Consider the following 19,120-nt stretch of genomic DNA (forward strand, 5'->3'; position numbering starts at 1 on the left):
TGGAGTGGAGGTGAGTCCAAGGAGGAGCAAGGTGTGCTATCTAGCATAAAAGACGGTTCCTCAGTAACTGAATTTCGAAGATCTTCCCCACCAAGAGACCACAACGGTCGAAGAAGCAGCAGCAGAACGCCTTCTGGATTTGGGACCATCGGGACGCCTGTGGACCCATGGTGGTAGCTATAATCCTCTTTCCCCCCTTTTCACTTCATCTTTCCTATTCTTCTTTCTTTCTATCGCAAGCCGCTTTACAGGAAAAACCAATAAAATGATTGTGTGTTGAAAGCATAACTCCCTGGGCCTGATACCATTTCTTTTTGCACTTTGAGATCACAGCTGAAACAAGACACCGAAGAGTGGACCGTGACAGTCAGCTTTGGGTCACCTGTCCTGTTCACTCCTCCCCGCAAGCGGGACCCCTCTACACTTTTCTGCTTCCGACCCTCCAACAGGGCAAATAACAAAGGTAGCCGCCCTTGGGTGTTAGAGCAATAAGTATAAGCAAGAGCCTCTCTCCATACCATTCCTTGGCATCAACTATAAACATAGGTCTTATCACTTAGAGCAAGCAGCTTCTGCACAATATGCTATTAATTTCAGTAGTTAGAAGACACTTAGCTAAGAAGTAGTTACTGAACAGAAAATTGTTTCTGTTTTACCTCAAACCAGCACATATCCCTAGCGATATTTGGGAAGCAGCAGATGGGAAGCCATCACACAAAGGCAAAGAGAATTCACCCCTCATCAGCGCAATGCTCCTCAAAAGATCATGTCACAGTAAGTCACCATGAAAGACCATGTAGAAGAGGGAACACATGTTATACGAAAATAAAAAGCAGAGGAAACTAGACAATGTAAAAGGAAAGAACTACTGAAAACATAGTGCAAAGTAATACTTTGCTGTTTAGAACAAATGCTGATGTATCTATTCTCAGTAACAAGTTTCAAAAGAAAGATGGAAAAACACATTCTTCTGAAACTGGCAGCAGCCACATTTGAACTAAATAAAAGAGAAAAGACAAAGTTGCCTACGGACAGGTGCCTTGTTACACAATATAGTGATGGATAAATCTAAAGTACCCTACTGTGTCACGACTCCTAAAATGGTCATTTTAGATAAAGTTTAACTTCAGTTCAACATAACATGAAAAAGATGCTAGAGCACTGCATACTTACCCAGCACAATGAACTGCCTCTAATAAATTGTAGACTGCCAAGATACTTTGTAATGACTAGCCTTGGCCATTTACATTTGTAAAAAGAGAAGAAATTAATGTTTTTAACACTTCTTTTTAAAAAGTAAAAATTGTATTTACCTGTGATATTTCCCAACATATCTTTAGTGTGGCAAATCAAATCTTCACTTTCCCCATCTTTGAAGTTGCCTATTTCTCCATAATAAAGAGCAATCCCAAGTTGCATTATACGTATAAACATAGGAAGCTGCTGATCAGAGATTGAAAGTTTCAAACTTTCAACTAATGTGTGAACCTACAACATGAAAGAGAACAAAAGTAAATAATAACAAAGCTCTGTCATCATTAAAGTCAACTTTTAAACCATAAAAATCCATATTCATTTTGCACATGCATTCAAACTTCTAAAAACAAATGCTGCGATACAACAGAAGGGAAAGGGCTGCAAACAATGACTGTCAAAAACTTACATTCTTTGGGTTGCTATACAAAAAAATCTTCAGGCTGAAAAGTCAAATGTAATATATTTTGCATATATATAAACTTTTTTTTTTTAATTGTTGCTGAAGTAATTTCTAAATCAGAAGTCACATAACTGCATCTGATTAAACTTTTATTTTCATTATATCGTTTCATAAAGATCTCTGCATGCTAAAGAAAACCTAGATATATTGATTTTAATATAGCAGGTCGTTCATTTTGATTCTTTCTCACTCTCAACATTGTTGCAAGTGGACAAGTAATCGGGTGGGGAAAGAATTCATTCCAACTTAAGTGCAGAAAACCAGCTTCTCCGGATATTTCAGTTCAAATGTGAAATTATGCAGTTTTCTCTAAATGAAAACAAGCTATGCAAGAACTGTAATTACTAGGACGAAAAATTATCCTTCTTTAATTATTTTTGCTATTTTGTGCAATACTTCAGAGTAATTTTTATGAGTATGTGATCATACTATAAAGACAAAATGAGACTTTATATGAAAGCTACCTTTCATTAAAAAAGAACTGCATAAAATAAAATTCTTGTAAAAAAATTACTGTCTGTAATGTTAGACATATTTCTAGCTCCAGGTCCAGTTTCTAAATGTTATGGGTGAAAATAATGGAAGTGGAAAGTAACTACGCAGCAGCGTTGGCCTTAATGCAATCCAATTCCAGAAACATGAAAAATCACTTTATAAACAGCACTGCACATCCACAGGAAGGTAAAAATGCAGTAGTAAAATAAATTTTTGTCTAAAATATGCTAATATACTAATAACACTTCACTAATAAATTTATATGAGTAAATTTATTAATAAAGCTGCAGCCCTAGTCATACAGAATGAGTGACAATCCAGTATCAGCCATTTATATAGACTACAGGAAAGACTGTAGGTATCAGAATTCTGCTATTATTTAAAATTCTCTGAAAGATAACATGTAAATCCTAAGATACATTTTGGAAATTAAAACCCGATTCTTCAATACCAATTTTTCAGGTCCAGTTGATTAAAAGCTTTCAATAATAAAACGTTTCTGTGCAGATTAACAACAGGAAGGATAAGGAGCGAATAACTGTCTTAAGATTTAGAAGGACAAAAAAAAAAATATTTCACAAGAAGCCTTTATAAAAGTCATACAAGGGGCATATGTCATATTGAAGAAGAGGAAGGGCAGGGGGATTGGACTAGATGATCTCCAGAGGTCCCTTCCAACCCCTACCATTCTGTGAACACCAGGTAGCACTGTAGTCAATCAACGTAATTAGACAGTGGCTTAATTGAAATTATGTTACATTCCTGGACTTCTTGCATGGTATTACCCTCCCATCATGACCCTGCTCTTACATTGCCAGCAGAACTCATCTGCCCCTCAGTAAGTTGAGTCATCTCACTAAAACCAGTGGAAAACTATTTCTTTCTTCTTGTCCAGTTAGCTTTCTGTCAACACAGTGAGTTGACTTAGATGACTGACAGATCAGACAAATGTCAGTGCCGCTACAAACACGGGGAGGCAGGACTGACATCCCCAGTGCAAATCAGCTCATCCATCTCACCATTGTCTCATCCCATGATGATTTCAACAAGAAAAGCAACAAAAAACTTAAAACTCTAATAATTTCACATGTGTTTTGCTGCCCACATATACTACTTTCATTCTAAAATTGAAAATAGGAGCTTAGCGTTCCCAATTTAACAGCATACAAATACATATTCAAGTCCTTCAGAACTGTCCTCCTTTGAGAAGTCTCAACTTAAACTCATTCAGATTAGTTTGGCCAAAACTTTGCAATAGACATAGCAGTCAAAATCATACAAGTTATAAAAATATTCTAGTCCCTACAGAGAAACCAGAAGAGCATACGCTATTACAAATGTGGAAGTCTTGGAAACTTTCATTCAAGACCAAAAAGCAGATGTGCTTTACCAAGTGAATAACAGAGAGTATCAAAGTTTTCATTTAAAGGATTTTCACAGATTTGGAGAAAAAGATTGAGTGCTACTGGCTTTTATCTTTAGCTGGGAAACAAAACATGACAAGAAAAACTGCTGGCATTCAGTGATCTACCCTTCAGACGCACTGAAGCTACAGCAATTTCATTTGCAGCGGAGACTTTTAAAAAGCTTTAACAATCCTTGAACTGATTCCATTAATGAAGTAGTTATATTTACTGACAACAACTCCTTTTACTTCCATTGTAAGAAACTAGTTATGACCATTCAATAGTTAAATATTTTAAAAACAGTCTTGCTAAATAAATGCATTCTGGTGATCCACAGCAATCTCCATGCATACAACAAATCAGAAAGTTATCAAACGCAAAATTTGTGAAGGTCAAAAGATTTGTAGATCTAATCCTTACATAACAGTATGGTAGTGAAATACTAGAAAAGATTAAAGATTAAAAAATCTTTACCTTTGGATCATTATTCTTTGGACCATAATAAACAATTATTAACTCACTTTAATATTAATCTAGCATCATATATCTAAATGTTTTTGTTTAATTGAGCACATTTCTGAACATCTTCATAAACAGCATTTTATGTTTGAAGATGAAGCGAAAAAGAAAAAAGAAAGAAGAAAAACTAAAAAAGAAAAACATACGTAAATTATGTGCAACACAACCAAAAAAAATATCAGAATATACAAGAGAAAAAAAAAAGATAAAAGACATCTTTGAACAAGCTGAAATGTGCCTTAAAAAGGGCAGGGGCAATGAATGGCCGCTAACAAAGATATCCAGAAAAGTTTAATACAAATTTAATAAAATTACTACTACCTCAGTGCACTCTAGTATGTGTTTTATTGTAGTCCAGTATCCATTAAAAATTTTAAGTAATAATATACTAATCATCACCATTTTTATAACAACAGTACAATTTTAAACTATATAGAAGATCGTGTCAGCATTTCCATTAAAGTGTGCTGTCAGAGACTTGTAATTTGTCCATAAACTTTTGTTCTGCATTAAAACATGGCCTATAGGACTTCAGCTAGGTACAGATTGCTTCTCCAAAATGTACAGAACTAATTGGCTAATTTAAAAATCAGGCTTTTTAACATTAAGATTTACTGTCTATATGCAGTCATAATACTGTCAGCACAGAGCATAAAGACCATAACTGGTAAACTACAGACAGTCATATGATGATTCCTTATTATTACTGGACTACATATAGATTCTGAAGTTATAAAGCACGTGGTTAAGTCATAGTATCACTGAATATATAAATTCTTGTTTATAAAACTCAAAAAAGCAAATTTCCAAAATAGTGAAATTTCTGCAAACATACATACTACCACACATGTGTGTGCAAGTATCCAGCATTTTGTGACAATTCTTATGTGGATAAATACTCATATGGCCATTACCATATCCACAAATCTCCAAATTTGCCCAAAGTAATCAAAGGCACAGAGCTGTACAGCACATAAAGGAAATGCAGGCATTTGACCAATTGGACGTAATTACTAATTAACTCTTAACTTGAAGTTCTCAACAGCTTAGGACTTCCTGAATCATAAGTGAGTCAAATAAATGCAGTATCCTAACTGAAAGAGTGACACTTCTAAATTATATTCTTGAGAAATATCCTCCAAAATTTATCTCAAAAATTACTATTTTGCAGTGCATGCACCTGAAGATTATTTTTTATTAAAACTTGGAGAAAACCTAGTATAAAGTCTGCGTCTGAATTTAAAACAGTCCTCAACTAATGAAATGGGCACCACTGGTATTCATCGAGAGAGGGAAGGAGGGAGAGAGAGCTTACATGTATTACTACTCAGAACAGGGGAAGGGAGTGAGGAGGAGATTGAAAGGTAGTTTAGTCTCTCTACCAACTCAGCACTTTGCTTCTGCAGTGCAAAATGTGAAGATGTCACCCAGTCTCAGATGTCCATGAGTAATATTGCATCCCTGCTCACTAGGAACTGGGCTTGGCTTGCTAATCCATTTCACGTGGTTCACTAAATAGTGTTAATACACTGAAGTTTCTTGTTATTTATTAAGAGTCTGACCTACATTTGAAACTGTAACGTAAGTAAAAAGTCCGTTCCATCTTATTGGAGTCACCTTAAATCATACAGTATTTTCTTTGACAGATTATTTGCAGACATATTTCTTCTCCTTACAGTTATTACGTCTTCTTTTTTAAAAATTCAAGAAAAATAGAAAAAATTAGAGAGCATTACTTCCTTACATGCTGCTACTGTACACAGACTAATTGCAACATATGAACAAAATCAAAAAATCCCTTTAGCAAAACCTAAGACCATTAGCTTTTCATTTTACTTTAAATTTCAAAATATATTTTGAAAAACCACAAAACTTCACAAGTGAATAGTAAAAAAAAAAAAAAAAAATCATTTCAGATACCTACTTTAATAATAGATGGCATTTTGGAGTTGAGGTTATCGTAAGTAAAATGCAGACGAGTCCTGAAGGAACATTTGTACAGCAGAGGTTCCTGGTAAAATTCAATTTTACCACTAGCATTTCTCTTATCAAGACATACTGTGCAGTCAGAAAAGTTGATCATCTTTCTCAGTACCAGATCTGTGGCTTTTAAAAGAAGCATATGGGTTAAAAAAATATATTGCATAAGAAAAACAAGTTACACAAACATGTTCTTATCTAGAGGAAAACAATGTAAGATAATGACCACACAACTATCTAAATCATCAGCAAAGTACTTGCTTACATGACTAGAGAATAATTTAACGTGTTACAGATTTTTTCAGCTGAATACTTAAAAAGCGAGCACAAACTCATTACACGCAATTCAAATTTTCATCCCTTCACTGTACCTTAGATCTGTTTATAAAATAAAACCACTGCTTCATGTGCAAGCATAAGACCAATAAATATTATTCTCATTATTCTCCCAGAAAGAATCTTGTGTATTTTCCCCAAAAGTTTTTTTTTTAATCTTCCAAAGCAAAAAGGAGGTATTACAGTGATCTGAACATGGAACATATTTTGTAATTTTGTCATGTGAGTTTGTAATAATTTTAGCCAGAACAAAGCAATGGGTCTGGTGGTCAGGAAACCATTAAATTCCCCGTTGTACCAGAGATGATCTGTATGATCTTAAAATACGCTTACTGCACCCAAATTCCACTTCTACCAGATGTCAGTAAGACCACCTAGACTTACAGGTGAACAATGATAATTCAAAGACTGAGACATTCAGATACTGAAGACCAAAACAAAAATCAAAATTTGGGGTCTTTTTTTTTCCCTGAAAATGAGAAGCAAAATGAAGCAGGTCATGCAGTTGGTATGATATGCTCATTACTGTGCAGCACGTCTTACTAACTCTCCAGCCAGCCTGTTTAGAGAGTTTTAAGATCATCACAAACAATTGCAATGGAATGCCTTAAGACGCTACTGCTCATTCACAAAAATAGAAACAGATTGCCTAAGCCCTCCCCTCCACCAGCAAGAACAAAATGAAATGTAATAACAGAAGGACAGCAAGTATGAGCAGAGAGGACTTCTAAACATGTTGCATAATTATCTGTGATCATACAAGTATGTGTTAAGAATCAATCTATATTATTATAATTGGCTTTTCAAAATGAAGGAGAACGGAAAAACTCATAAGAAATGAAAACAGGCAGAAAGTACCTCACTTCTGACATAAAGAGCCATTTCTATTAAACTTGCGAAAATTTCTTTATGGAATTAAGTGCCTCCAGTGTGATACCTAAAACAAAAAAAAAAAAAAAAATCTACTCACCAGAAATGTCCATAAATGCTCGATCCCAAAACTCATCCACTGTATAGCATTCTGCAGAAGTGATATTGACTGAGAGAACAATATCATCCTCCACGTATTTTAATATGAGATTGTTGATCACAATGTTGACGTTGTTCACAACACGCCTAATCAAACTCTGAACATAACCTATAAAATAAAACAATTTCTTAGGAGTTAAGGAAGACATGACACCAAATTAATTTATTCCTAAAGTAACTCTTTCCAACTTGTACCCTTTTTTAAAACCAAAATTAAAACAAACCAAGTATCATTGTCCTTTATTTATCCAAAAAAAATAATCACATTATTAAAAAAATAATCACATTATCAAAAAAACCTCTAACATTCAGTGCAGTTCAGTCAATCAGCACCCTGGAAATGCAATAACCTATAGGAAAACACACCTGTAGATACTAGGAATATAATATAGTGTAAGAGATGAATTTTTGGTGGGAAGAATCAATTTTCAAACTAATAAGAAAACAGAAGACTGGATTATTGTAGACAAAGAATTTTAATGACAGTGACTTTTTTTTACTTAAAAGATATTTAGAAATAGGTTTGGAAAAGTGAACACGAGTTGCTAGGTTACTTTTCCAGTATGCGTATATTACACCTATGTGCCCCCTCACCTAGCTTATTTAAAAGTTAACTAAACCTTAATTATTTTCATTCTAAAAGCTAATATATCCACATCATGCTCAGTAAGACCCCTGTGAGGTATAACAAAATCAATTTCTGTCAACAACCCAAATAGTAAGCACCTGCACTGAAGCCTGTTGGGAAGAAATCCATTTAAATTTTTTCAGACATAATGTGATTGGAAAAATGACCCCGTCTGCGAATTCCCAGTATGCAGTAAACACTCGTATTTTACCAATATGGTAAAGAAATCAAATACTAACCATATTCATGTCTTTTATGTATACTGAATGTAACTATGGAGCTAACTCATATGTGCTGGAAAAAAAACAAGTCTTAAAATTTCTATGTTTTAAAATTTATAACATTATTCACATTCTATCTAAAAATATATTTAAGACATGCTACAGAGTTCTAGTTTGGTAACTACACCGAAGAAAAGCCAGTTAATGATACAGGTTTAAGTCCACACCCTTCAGGAGTAGTTTTCTGAAACTTGAGTTAAATAAAACTTATTTACGTCAACAATTTTAATTCAAATAAAAGTTAAAATGAACATCAAAACATTGTGAAGATCAGTAGGAGCAGACTCAGGTTGCTACCTCCATTCCGCTCTGCTTTTTCTAGCTATTCATCGTTTTCACACTCAAATATCACTTTTCACCTTGGAGTATATGGAACATTTTACCATTACATAAGTGATTTTCTTGAGTTCCACACTGCAAATTTACACAGTTGACAAAAGACACCTTGCCCTTTCCAGCATTCAAAGCCTCCAATCACCTCTTTTATTAAATGCAAAACATGCTTTCAGCTACCATTAGCAGAATATTTTGATTCTGATCTGGTGCATTTCTAGGTTTTAAAAGTATTTCAATATTAAAATCTTAATTGTAAAATACATATCACATTTCTTATCACAACTCAGCTTGCTTCATTTTATACTATTCTTGAGCATATGTCACCCTTTGAGTAAAGTGAGTTCCACCAGGACAGAAATAGAATTTTAACATCTCCTGCCACCTTCATGGGATTGTAATTCTATTAAAACAAACTCTGGAAAATGTTTTAGACCACTGTCTACAGAAACAGAAAATCCAGAAATGCAGTGGAAGTCAAAATTTTGACAGCTGAGTACTGTCAGATTTCTAACATAATCTGAATTTACTGTTTTAGCATATCAGTCTAAAAAAACTACTGAAAAATATGTGGAAAAACTTGTTTTACAGAATTCTCTCACTGACTTATTGAAATGGTATCATATTTTTAGGTTATGTTAATTCAGAATACCATATGTATTATTTCAACAATTAAGGGGCATAAGAGACTCATTCATCACTACAGTGGTGTAAACTGACCTGTATATAACTAGAAGCCAGCAAAAAGCATTTAGTTGCTATTCTTAAGTTCAGCATAGAAATATTTTTCAGACAATATAACTAGCAACTATAAAATCATAACCTGTAATTTAATTGATTTTAAAGTGAGTTACTGATTTCATTGAAGCAAGTGAAGCTGCCCCACCACATGTCCAAAGTTTTTTCAATATTTTGGTTTCAAAGGTCTTTCAAAAAAATCAATCTAATTTACATTTTCCTGCTGTGAACAACCAAACTGTTACAAATCCAACATCATAGCAGAAAAACAAAAAACTTCTGATAGTTTCTAGCAGTATTCAGGAAAAGAATAACAACGCTTTCATCTGTATGTCTTTTTGCCTGAATGTATAAAAAGAGGGAGCGGAATTATATCTACCAAATGAAACAGGGGTCACAGATTTGATTAAAACTTTGTTTCCCACTTCCATGGAGAAATTTCCAAACTAGTGGCGCAGTATATTGTTAAAAGTACCATCCATATATCAGCTTTCTAGTTAAGTTTAGCTTCAAATATGCTAGAATAAAACTCTCATGAGTGAGGAACAGTCTTTTACAAAAATTAAATTTAAATTGTAGTTCTTACTATTCAAAACAAACTAATAAAAACATCAGCAAGTTCATGTATAATACAGTTTAGAGAGAAAAAAAAGCCGGGTGTTGTTTTAAATACAAGTGGGAGTAAACAGGTGGGAGTTGCTTCTTATTCCTGTAATTTTTAAATATAACACTATGACATCTTTCCCACTAAAATTCAGGTACTCTATGATGAAGTGACTAAAAATACTAGAAAATCTGAATGGGTAAATTCTCTCCTGAGGTGCAACACAAAATCCATGTGCATGCTTTTTCCAAATTCTTCAGAACCCAGCAGGCTGCACCATGCAGTAAGAGCTATAAATGCAGTTTCAGACCCAGCCCTCCACAGAGTGGTCTATTGATTCAACAGAATTGATGTCATTAGACTGGTCACATCTAAACATCTTAAGTTTAGCAGCGCTCTATTGTTACCAAAGCTACCTTTTTAGCTAAGCTCTGTCTAGCGCCATCTCTGAGAACACAGCAGAGCTAAAGGACAAATAAACCTTTCAACAAATTACAACAGTAGTATGATAACTATAACCTCCATAGACTAAAACAAATCTAAGTAGATGACTCAACACCTTACTAAAATCCAGGATGTGCAAATTAAAACTTACCAAAGCCATACCCTATACCACAGAAAATAAATTCTTCTTATAAGGAGGCCTCTACTCCTCATGGAGGCTGCTTACCACATAGGACCTCTCTATTAAACAGCATTATTTATGCATAAATGAAAAAATCAACTGTATTTAGAGAACTCTGCCATATGGAAAGAAACTTACAGTCCATTCAATAAGGTAAGATTTTACTAATTCTCTCTGAATCATTAGACTTCATTACCAACATACTCTATGTAGTTGAAGAAATGTGATGACAATGAAGGAGGTGACAGTGCTCTACGGTTTCACAGAAGCACAAAGTACATCTACGGAATCTATCAAATATGAACATAAAAAGGCAGCTGATCTGATAATTTGCTACAGTACTGCAAACACAATAAGTTGAATTCGTATGAGTGCACTAATCATTAAGAACCACAATATATTCATAAAAGATGCCACGCAAACCAATTTTCAATGCATATGTTGCATCTGGATCTGTGGAAACGCATCTTTTGGAATGCTTTACCTTCATCAGATGTCAACATTACAATAAGCAGACCTTCAGCCTTTCACTACAACTAAACCTTTCTGGGATGTCCACAGGTAACACTGACAGAGACAAGCTTGAGGAACCAAAATCCCAAAACTGTCACTAAAGCATACAACCATCCAATTCTTTGGTGAGCCTTTGAATCCTGTTGTTCACAGATGAGATCCAAAGAACCAAACACCAAGGAACTGCCAGAGGTGAAGCGCTGTCCATGGTAGGAAAGGGTGGATGCCAGGAGTCCTGCAATTCCAAGCCACTGGAGTTTACTGGATCACAGAGATCCAGTAAACTGGCTCCTCAGCTACCCATTCCAAAGCAAGATGATACTCTGTAGTACATAATATTCCACACACTAGTAAGTATAAACTTTCTGTTAAGAAAAGACAGAAAAAAAGCCTAATACAAAACCGTCATGTCTTTAACCCATCTCAAATTACATGCCCCAAGAAGGCAAATTGCAATAGATTTCACTACTCTCCAATTTCATTTTTCTGCACAAAATTCCACCTCAAACTCCAAATTTGTGTGCATACTCAGAGGCAATAGTAATCAGATATATAGTTCCTTAGGCATTTTTATATCATATAAGTATCACCAAGTTCAACTGAGCCAAATTCCACATCAGAAAAAAGTGAACATCTACACCTGTAGATACAGGACTCGATAAGAAACATCTCTCAGAATTATTACTCTCATAAAGAGAAAAATATCACCTTTAAAGCTATAAGAATTTGAAGAGAAAACGTTTAAAAACATACAAGAACAGAACTCAATGTGAACCACTCAGTAGTTGAAAAAAGTGATCTGAAACAGAAGAACCCGAGCAGCAGAGGATAAAATCTAACTAGCTACCCATAGAGTATGTTTCTCATGCTAATCTATCTTGTGCTATAAATGAGTTCTCTACATTTAAGGATTCAACAAAATGGAAGGAAAAGATGTAAAGACTAACTATGTTTTATTGCAATTTGGTTCTATTTTATAATATTCAAGTATTTCACTCACCTTTACATGATTTGTAGGTGGACAGAGATGTAATAGTCTAACTTAAACACTGGGGCCACCTGAATGAAATTTAGGTATTTTCTATCACTCAAATACAATCCAGCTTCTGAAATTATGGATTACCTGGAGGTAAGTCAGGGTCAGGAGAAGCAGATTGCTGAACTCGTCGTGGTTTTACTGCTGATTTCATGCTTTCCGTAGTACTGCGGTTTGTTGAACTGGAACCACAACTTTCGTGGTCTTCCTGCAAGAGGAAAAGAAAGCAAACAAGTCAACCAAAGAAAAAGGAAACTAATATGGGAAGAGCAACTTGGTAAAGATTTGGTAAATTAAACTTCCTTTACTGCTATTCCATCTATTCAATCCTGTACATGCATACAACTACAGAAATTATTACAAAAGTAGCTCAAAAACATACAAAATTATTTTGAATTAATACTGCCACTAACTTTTATTAAAAAAAACCCCAACCTGTCATTTAATTATTGATTTCCATTAAACACATTTCATCTAGTGGCATTTCAGCTGAAACAAGCCTTCAAACAGAGACAGAGCCCTGCAGACTACCAAAACAAATGAGAGAAACTACTGAATTTTATGAGCTTACACGCCTTCTCATGAAACCACCTCAGATGGTTCCAAGATGTCAGTAATGTCCTTCCTAATACAGCTAACTGAAACTGATTCAGAACAAAAATATTTTTGTAGACATCTAAAATAGTAAAACATGGCCCCAGAAAAGATAAATGAACTGAGGGCACCTGCTCATCTTGAGCTTCTATATAGCTTATACACCTTAAGGAATTCAGAAGAAGGAAACATGGCTCATAATCAGAAAATATGATATATTTTCATAGACAAAATTTCAAAGACAAAATTTGCAGACACAAGAGAATCTTAGCTGAATTTAGGGTTTTAAACATCCCACTAGTATTCCCATTACATTCCAGAATGATAGTTTAACTACAAGACTCAAGTGCAAGAAAGCCAAGAAAAGTAAGGTACATATTCTTGAAAGTGTATTAGAAGAGCAGGTTAGAGAGGAAGAAAATTCTTACAACTTTTGACCCAAGCCAAATTACGTCTTTGAAAGATGTAGTCTCTTGCAGAAAAAGAGCAAAATGCTCTCTGGGTCATGGCACTACTGGGATGACACAACACGTTCACAAAAAGAAGGTTTCAGGGAACAAATGTCAAGTGCCACAGTATGAAGCTATAATATTCCTAAGTCCTCTAACCACCAAAAAGCAAACAGCTTAAACTGTGCTGGTTTGGGCTTTTTTGGTTTTTTGGTTTGGTTTTTTTTGTTTTGTTTTTGTTGTTTTTTTTTTTTTTTTTTACAGGATAGATCATGTGTTTCCCTGCATGCTGCCTGGCATTTTTAATAATCTCAGAGAAATTACAAAATGGAATCTTCATATTACTTGCTTCTTAATGCCTTTTGCATAAAGAAAAGAAAGTTACGTGTAATGATAGATTTTAAATAGAAGTTGACAACTTCAAAATCAATTGAAAAGATAATTTCTCTCCTTCAACTCCATATTTAGAAAAACAGAACACAGAAGGAAATTCTCTGATAAAGTGGAAAAACCATTTCACTACAAAAAAAAAAGCAATATAATCTTAGGGGGTTGGGGGTGGGGAGTGGGGTAGCAGACCCATAAGCCTGAACGTATTTGGAGAAATTGCAGAAGACACCCATTCATACATTATAAGGGTAGAAGACAACTTTAAAAAAAAAAAAAAAAGACGAGTTACCATAAAGAATTTGAGATTTTCCATTCATTAGTATTGAATTGAAACAAGCTGTTTGTTGTTTTTTAATTTATGGTTATTTGGCCATTCAATCATACAGAACTTGAAATGAATGGGGTGTTTATCATCAATGTTGTTTGGAGAGTGTTTGCTTTCTTATCTCTGACAACCTTCTGATGCTTTTCGTCAAGGAATGTGAGTCTCCTGAAGACTCTCTCAGAACATCTAACTACAGTGCACTTTCATCACAAGCCACTGCTATCTTCATGGCATACCTGAGCAATAACAGCAGCTTGAAGCTCTTGCTTTATCTTTAAACCTGGGGTGACAGAAGCCTTTTCATCAGCATATATATTTTGTAATCAGAAAAGCTCACCTCTCCTTCACATCACCAGCTTACCGAGAAAAATTAGATCATAGACTTTTAAGCTAAAATTTTTGAAATAACTTTAAAAACATGCCGTGTGGCACAAAAAATATTTTTTCAGATGAGTCACCACACTGCTATTTTTGTGTTGAACTTACCAAAAAAACCCTGAGAGTCAGAGCGACCAAACAGCTCAATTAGCATACTTCCTTCTTTCCTGAGCTCACTTATGGATTGTACAGAATGCTGTGGTACGGGTACTTAATGATTTGATCTGATAGGATCACATTACGCTTGCCTTTTAATATTTATGTTGGCTACGAGAAAAAGAAAGGGGGGCCAAGGCCACGGGGAAGGCATTCTGTTTTTGAAGTGTTAACTGTATCAAGCCTGACTACATTCACAGAATCACAGAATGGTCAGGGTTGGAAGGGACCTCTGGAGATCATCTAGTCCAACCCCCCTGCCAGAGCAGGGTCACCTACAACAGGTTGCACAGGACAGCATCCAGGCGGGTTTTGAATGTCTCCAGAGTGGGAGACTCCACAACCTCTCTGGGCAGCCTGTTCCAGTGCTCCACTACCCTCAAAGTAAAGAAGTTCCTTCTCATGTTAAGATGGAACTTTCTATGTTCAAGCTTGTGCCCGTTACCCCTCGTCCTATCACTGGGTTCCACTGAAAAAAGACTGCTCCCATTCCCCTGGCATCCTCCCTTTAAGTATTTGTAAGCGTTAATAAGATCCCCCCCTCAATCTTCTTTTCTCCAGACTAAAGAGACCCAAGTCCCTCAGCCTTTCCTCATATGAGAGATGTTCCAATCCCCTAATCATCTTCATTGCCCTTTGCTGGACCCTCTCCAGCAGATCCCTGTCCTTCTTGAACTGGGAAGCCCAGAACTGGATGCAGTACTCCAGATGTGGCCTCACCAGGAGGAGGTCAGCCCCCAACCTGTACTGATGCATGGGGTTATTCCTCCCCATACGCAGTACCCTACACTTACCCTTGTTGAATTTCATCAGGTTTCTCTCTGTCCAACTCTCCAGCCTGTCCAGGTCTCGCTGTAAAGCAGCACAGCCTTCCGGCGTGACAGCCACCCCTCCCAGTTTTGTGTCATCAGCAAACTTGCTGCTGGTACACTCTATCCCTTCATCCAGATCATTGATGAATATATTGAACAGGACTGGACCCAGTACTGACCCCTGAGGGACACCACTTGTTACTGACCTCCAACTAGACTCTGCACCACTAACCACAACCCTCTGAGGTTAGTTAGTTCAACCCTCTGAGTGGTTAGTTAGTTCAAGTCTAACTTTTCTATCTGCGTACTGACATAACCATGTTCAATGAATCTTACCATAACTTCATGCAAAATCATAGAATGGTTTAGGTTGGAAGGGACCTTGAAGATCATCAAGTTCCAACCCCCCTGCAATAGGCAGGGTGAACTTCCACTAGCCCAGGTTGCCCAAGGCAACGTCCAGTCTGGCCTTGAACACCTCCAGGGATGGGGCCTCAACAACCTCTCTGGGCAACCTGTGCCAGTGCCTTACCACCCTTAAAGTGAAAAAATTCTTCCTAATGTTTAATCTAAACCTGCCCTTTTCCAGTTTAAAGCCATTCCCCCTCGTCCTACCACTACATGCCCTAGTAAAAAGTCCTTCTCCAGCTCTCCTGTAGGCCCCCTTTAGGTACTGGAAGGCCACAATAAGATCTCCCTGGAATCTATGTGATGTTTTAATCATGTAGAGTATTATACGCTAGGACGAGGGGGAATGGTGTCAAACTGGAAGAGGGTAGATTTAGATTAGATATCAGGAAGAAATTTTTCACTATGAGGGTGGTGAGGTACTGGAACAGGTTGCCCCATCCCTGGAGGTGTTCAAGGCCAGGCTGGATGGAGCTTTGAGCAACCTGGTCTAGTGGAAGGCATCCCCGCGCATGGCAGGGGGGGGGTGGAACTAGATGATCTTCAAGGTCCCTTCCAACCTAAACTATTCTATGATTATTAACACTTAAAGATGAAATAGCAGTGGTTTAAGCTTTTATCACTTTCCGTGAGTAAGGAATACACACTAGCACACTGGGTTTTGAGCGGTTTTGTTTGTTTTAAAGCAAAGAGGAGGAGAACCCTTAGATTGTGTAAATTTTGAAATAAAGTCTCAAATATTAACCTATAAATAAACTCAACACAATAAGCTTTTTATATTTTCCTGAACTACAAGTCTGTTGTGATGGAAAATGGTTGCAACCATTTAGAGCAAGTTCGACCTAAAAGTAATCAAAACAAAAATGTACATGTTCCAAGATGGTGCCAAAATACAACACAAAAATTTATCTCAGAAATATACCTATGTGACTTAATCCACATGAAGTAACAGAGTATACCTCCTAAGTTTAAGAAGAATTCAACCTGACCAAACATTTGAAAAAATTTTTTTTAATCTGGGATAACATCCATTCATTTCCTTACATTACACAATTATCAAAAAAGTTTTAGAGCTGCATGGGGGTTTTTTGAGCGTGCACACACCATTTTTCACAACAGCTACTGATACTTTATAAAGCAAATGTTGTATTCTTTAATTACTGGAAGATGATAACAGTGGCCATGACCTTATAGGAACTACACTCCTATGTAGATGTATAACCAAAAGCTTTCTGTATTTAAATGCTTCTGCTCAATGTTAACTTTAAGAGCACACTATTAATTTCTCAAACATGTGGCTGTCTCATAAGCCCAAAAGTAAAACATGTTCATTAAAGAGATGGGAAAAAGTTCCAAGCAAACTGCCAAAACTAGCATAATTATGAAACTATTTAACACTGGAACCAACTAGAGTCACACACTGTGTCTAGATCACAGTGATGTCATCAGAAACACCCGGCCAAAAGGCACTAAAACTACTGCGCTCTCATAAATCCACCTCACACCAGATGACAAACATTTTAGAGTTAAAGTCAAAATTATACTGGGGCTGGGAAGGGAGTTACATTCCAAAAGTGCTAATAACTATAGTTATAGTATGAGATTTGATAAATGCCCATTCATTTTACCATTAACAAGAGTGATTCCAAACAATAATCACAACAGTGGAAAACTAAAAATATTCATGACGTATCTAGAGAGAGGATTTTTAACAAAAATGACACTCATTTACAAAAATATCTTTTCCCACTAGCTTGTCTCATAAGTAAAGCCTAAAAAACTTAAAATTAACTGAGGTCTTGCTTATGGGAGTTGTTATACAAATACACTTTGTAGCAGGACAAATAGAAGTTTGCACAACCAGGCTCCTTTTTCCCTTTTGGGAAATGTGTCAGACTAGGTATACAGCTAAAATGTTTTTATAGAGCACTGTGGTTACATCTAAAACTATGCACGTCATAAGCAACATGCTAAAGACACCTAGGCTACTAAAATTTACATGTGACTTCCTTGGTCAATATTCTTCTGCAATATAATACAGTTACCATGAGGTTTAAAGCAAATTGCAATTCACAACACCTAAACAGATCCTAGATGAGGTTTATTATGATCTTTCCTAATAAGTGGAGCTTATTATCATTGTTCACTATTCTGTTTTCTAAATTTAAAATACATAGTTCTTTTTCTCTTTAAAAAGACACTTTCTCATTTTAAAATACATAAATCCTATTTAACATGCAAGACCTCCAAAATAAAATGACTCATAAGCATGCTTTATGTGAAAATAATGTTTTGTCTTGGGCATCACTTAGCTATTTATTCAAATATTGTCCCTCCACTTTCATCAAATTGAGTTAAAAAGAAAGAAAACTGAGTTTAAAAAAAAAAAAAAACCACCCAAAAAACAACCCATACGGGAAAATGTGTAAAAACAACTAATATGAATTAAAATTTTAAAACCCAAACCAATCCTAATACCTAATGCACAAGCTTTCAGAGTTCTCCACTGCCATTTCCTCTCTCCCTCTACAAAATCACAGAATCTTCAGAGTTGGAAGGGACCTCTAGAGATCATCTCGTCCAACTCCCCTGCTAAAGCAGGATTGCCCAGAGCACATTACTCAGGACTGCATCCGGGGGGTCTTGAAAATCTCCAGAGAAGGGGACTCCATAACCTCCCTGGGCAGCCTGTGCCAGTGCTCTGTCACCCTCACTGTAAAGAAGTTCTTCCGTGTGTTGGAACGGAACTTCCTATGTTCCAACTTGCACCCATTGCCCCTCATCCTGTCACTGGGAACCACCGAGAAGAATGTGGCTCCATCCTCCTTCAACCCACGCTTTAGATATTTGTAAGCAATAATAAGGTCTCCCCTCAGCCTTCCCTTCTCCAGGCTAAAGAGTCCCAGCTCTCTCAGCCTTTCTTCATAAGGGCGATGCTCCAATCCCTCAATCATCTTGGTTGCCCTTCGCTGGACTCTCTCCAGCAGTTCCGACTCTCTCCAGCAGTTCCCTGTCCCTCTTGAACTGGGGAGCCCAAAACTGGACACAGTATTCCAGTTGTGGCCTCACCAGTGCCGAGTAGAGGGGGAGAATGACCTCCCTCGACCTACTGGACACACTCCTCCCTATGCAGCCCAGGATTCCATTGGCCTTTTTGGCTACAAGGGCACATTGCTGGCTCATTAACAATTTACTGTCTACCAGGACCCCCAAATCCTTCTCCTCAGAGCTACTTTCCAGCAGGTCCACCCCTAACCTATACTGGTGCTTAGCATTCTTCCTCCCCAGGTGCAGGACCTTGCACTTGCTTTTGTTGAACCTCATTAGGTTCTTCTCTGCCCAGCTCTCCAGCCTGTCCAGGTCACGCT

General features: G+C 36.5%; 1 protein-coding gene across 1 annotated transcript in view; it reads right to left on the minus strand.

Annotated features, from left to right (window-relative positions):
* VPS13B (vacuolar protein sorting 13 homolog B (yeast)) overlaps positions 1-19,120 on the minus strand; it is a 502,169-nt gene that overhangs the window by 443,190 nt on the left and 39,859 nt on the right. Inside the window, 4 exon segments of the mRNA XM_009891830.1 lie at positions 1,314-1,488; positions 6,062-6,243; positions 7,424-7,591; positions 12,328-12,448. Coding sequence (XP_009890132.1) covers positions 1,314-1,488; positions 6,062-6,243; positions 7,424-7,591; positions 12,328-12,448 — 646 coding nt within the window.

The sequence above is a fragment of the Charadrius vociferus genome, unplaced genomic scaffold, assembly GCF_000708025.1.
Source record: "Charadrius vociferus isolate BGI_N301 unplaced genomic scaffold, ASM70802v2 scaffold15, whole genome shotgun sequence".
Taxonomy (NCBI): Eukaryota; Metazoa; Chordata; class Aves; order Charadriiformes; family Charadriidae; genus Charadrius; species Charadrius vociferus.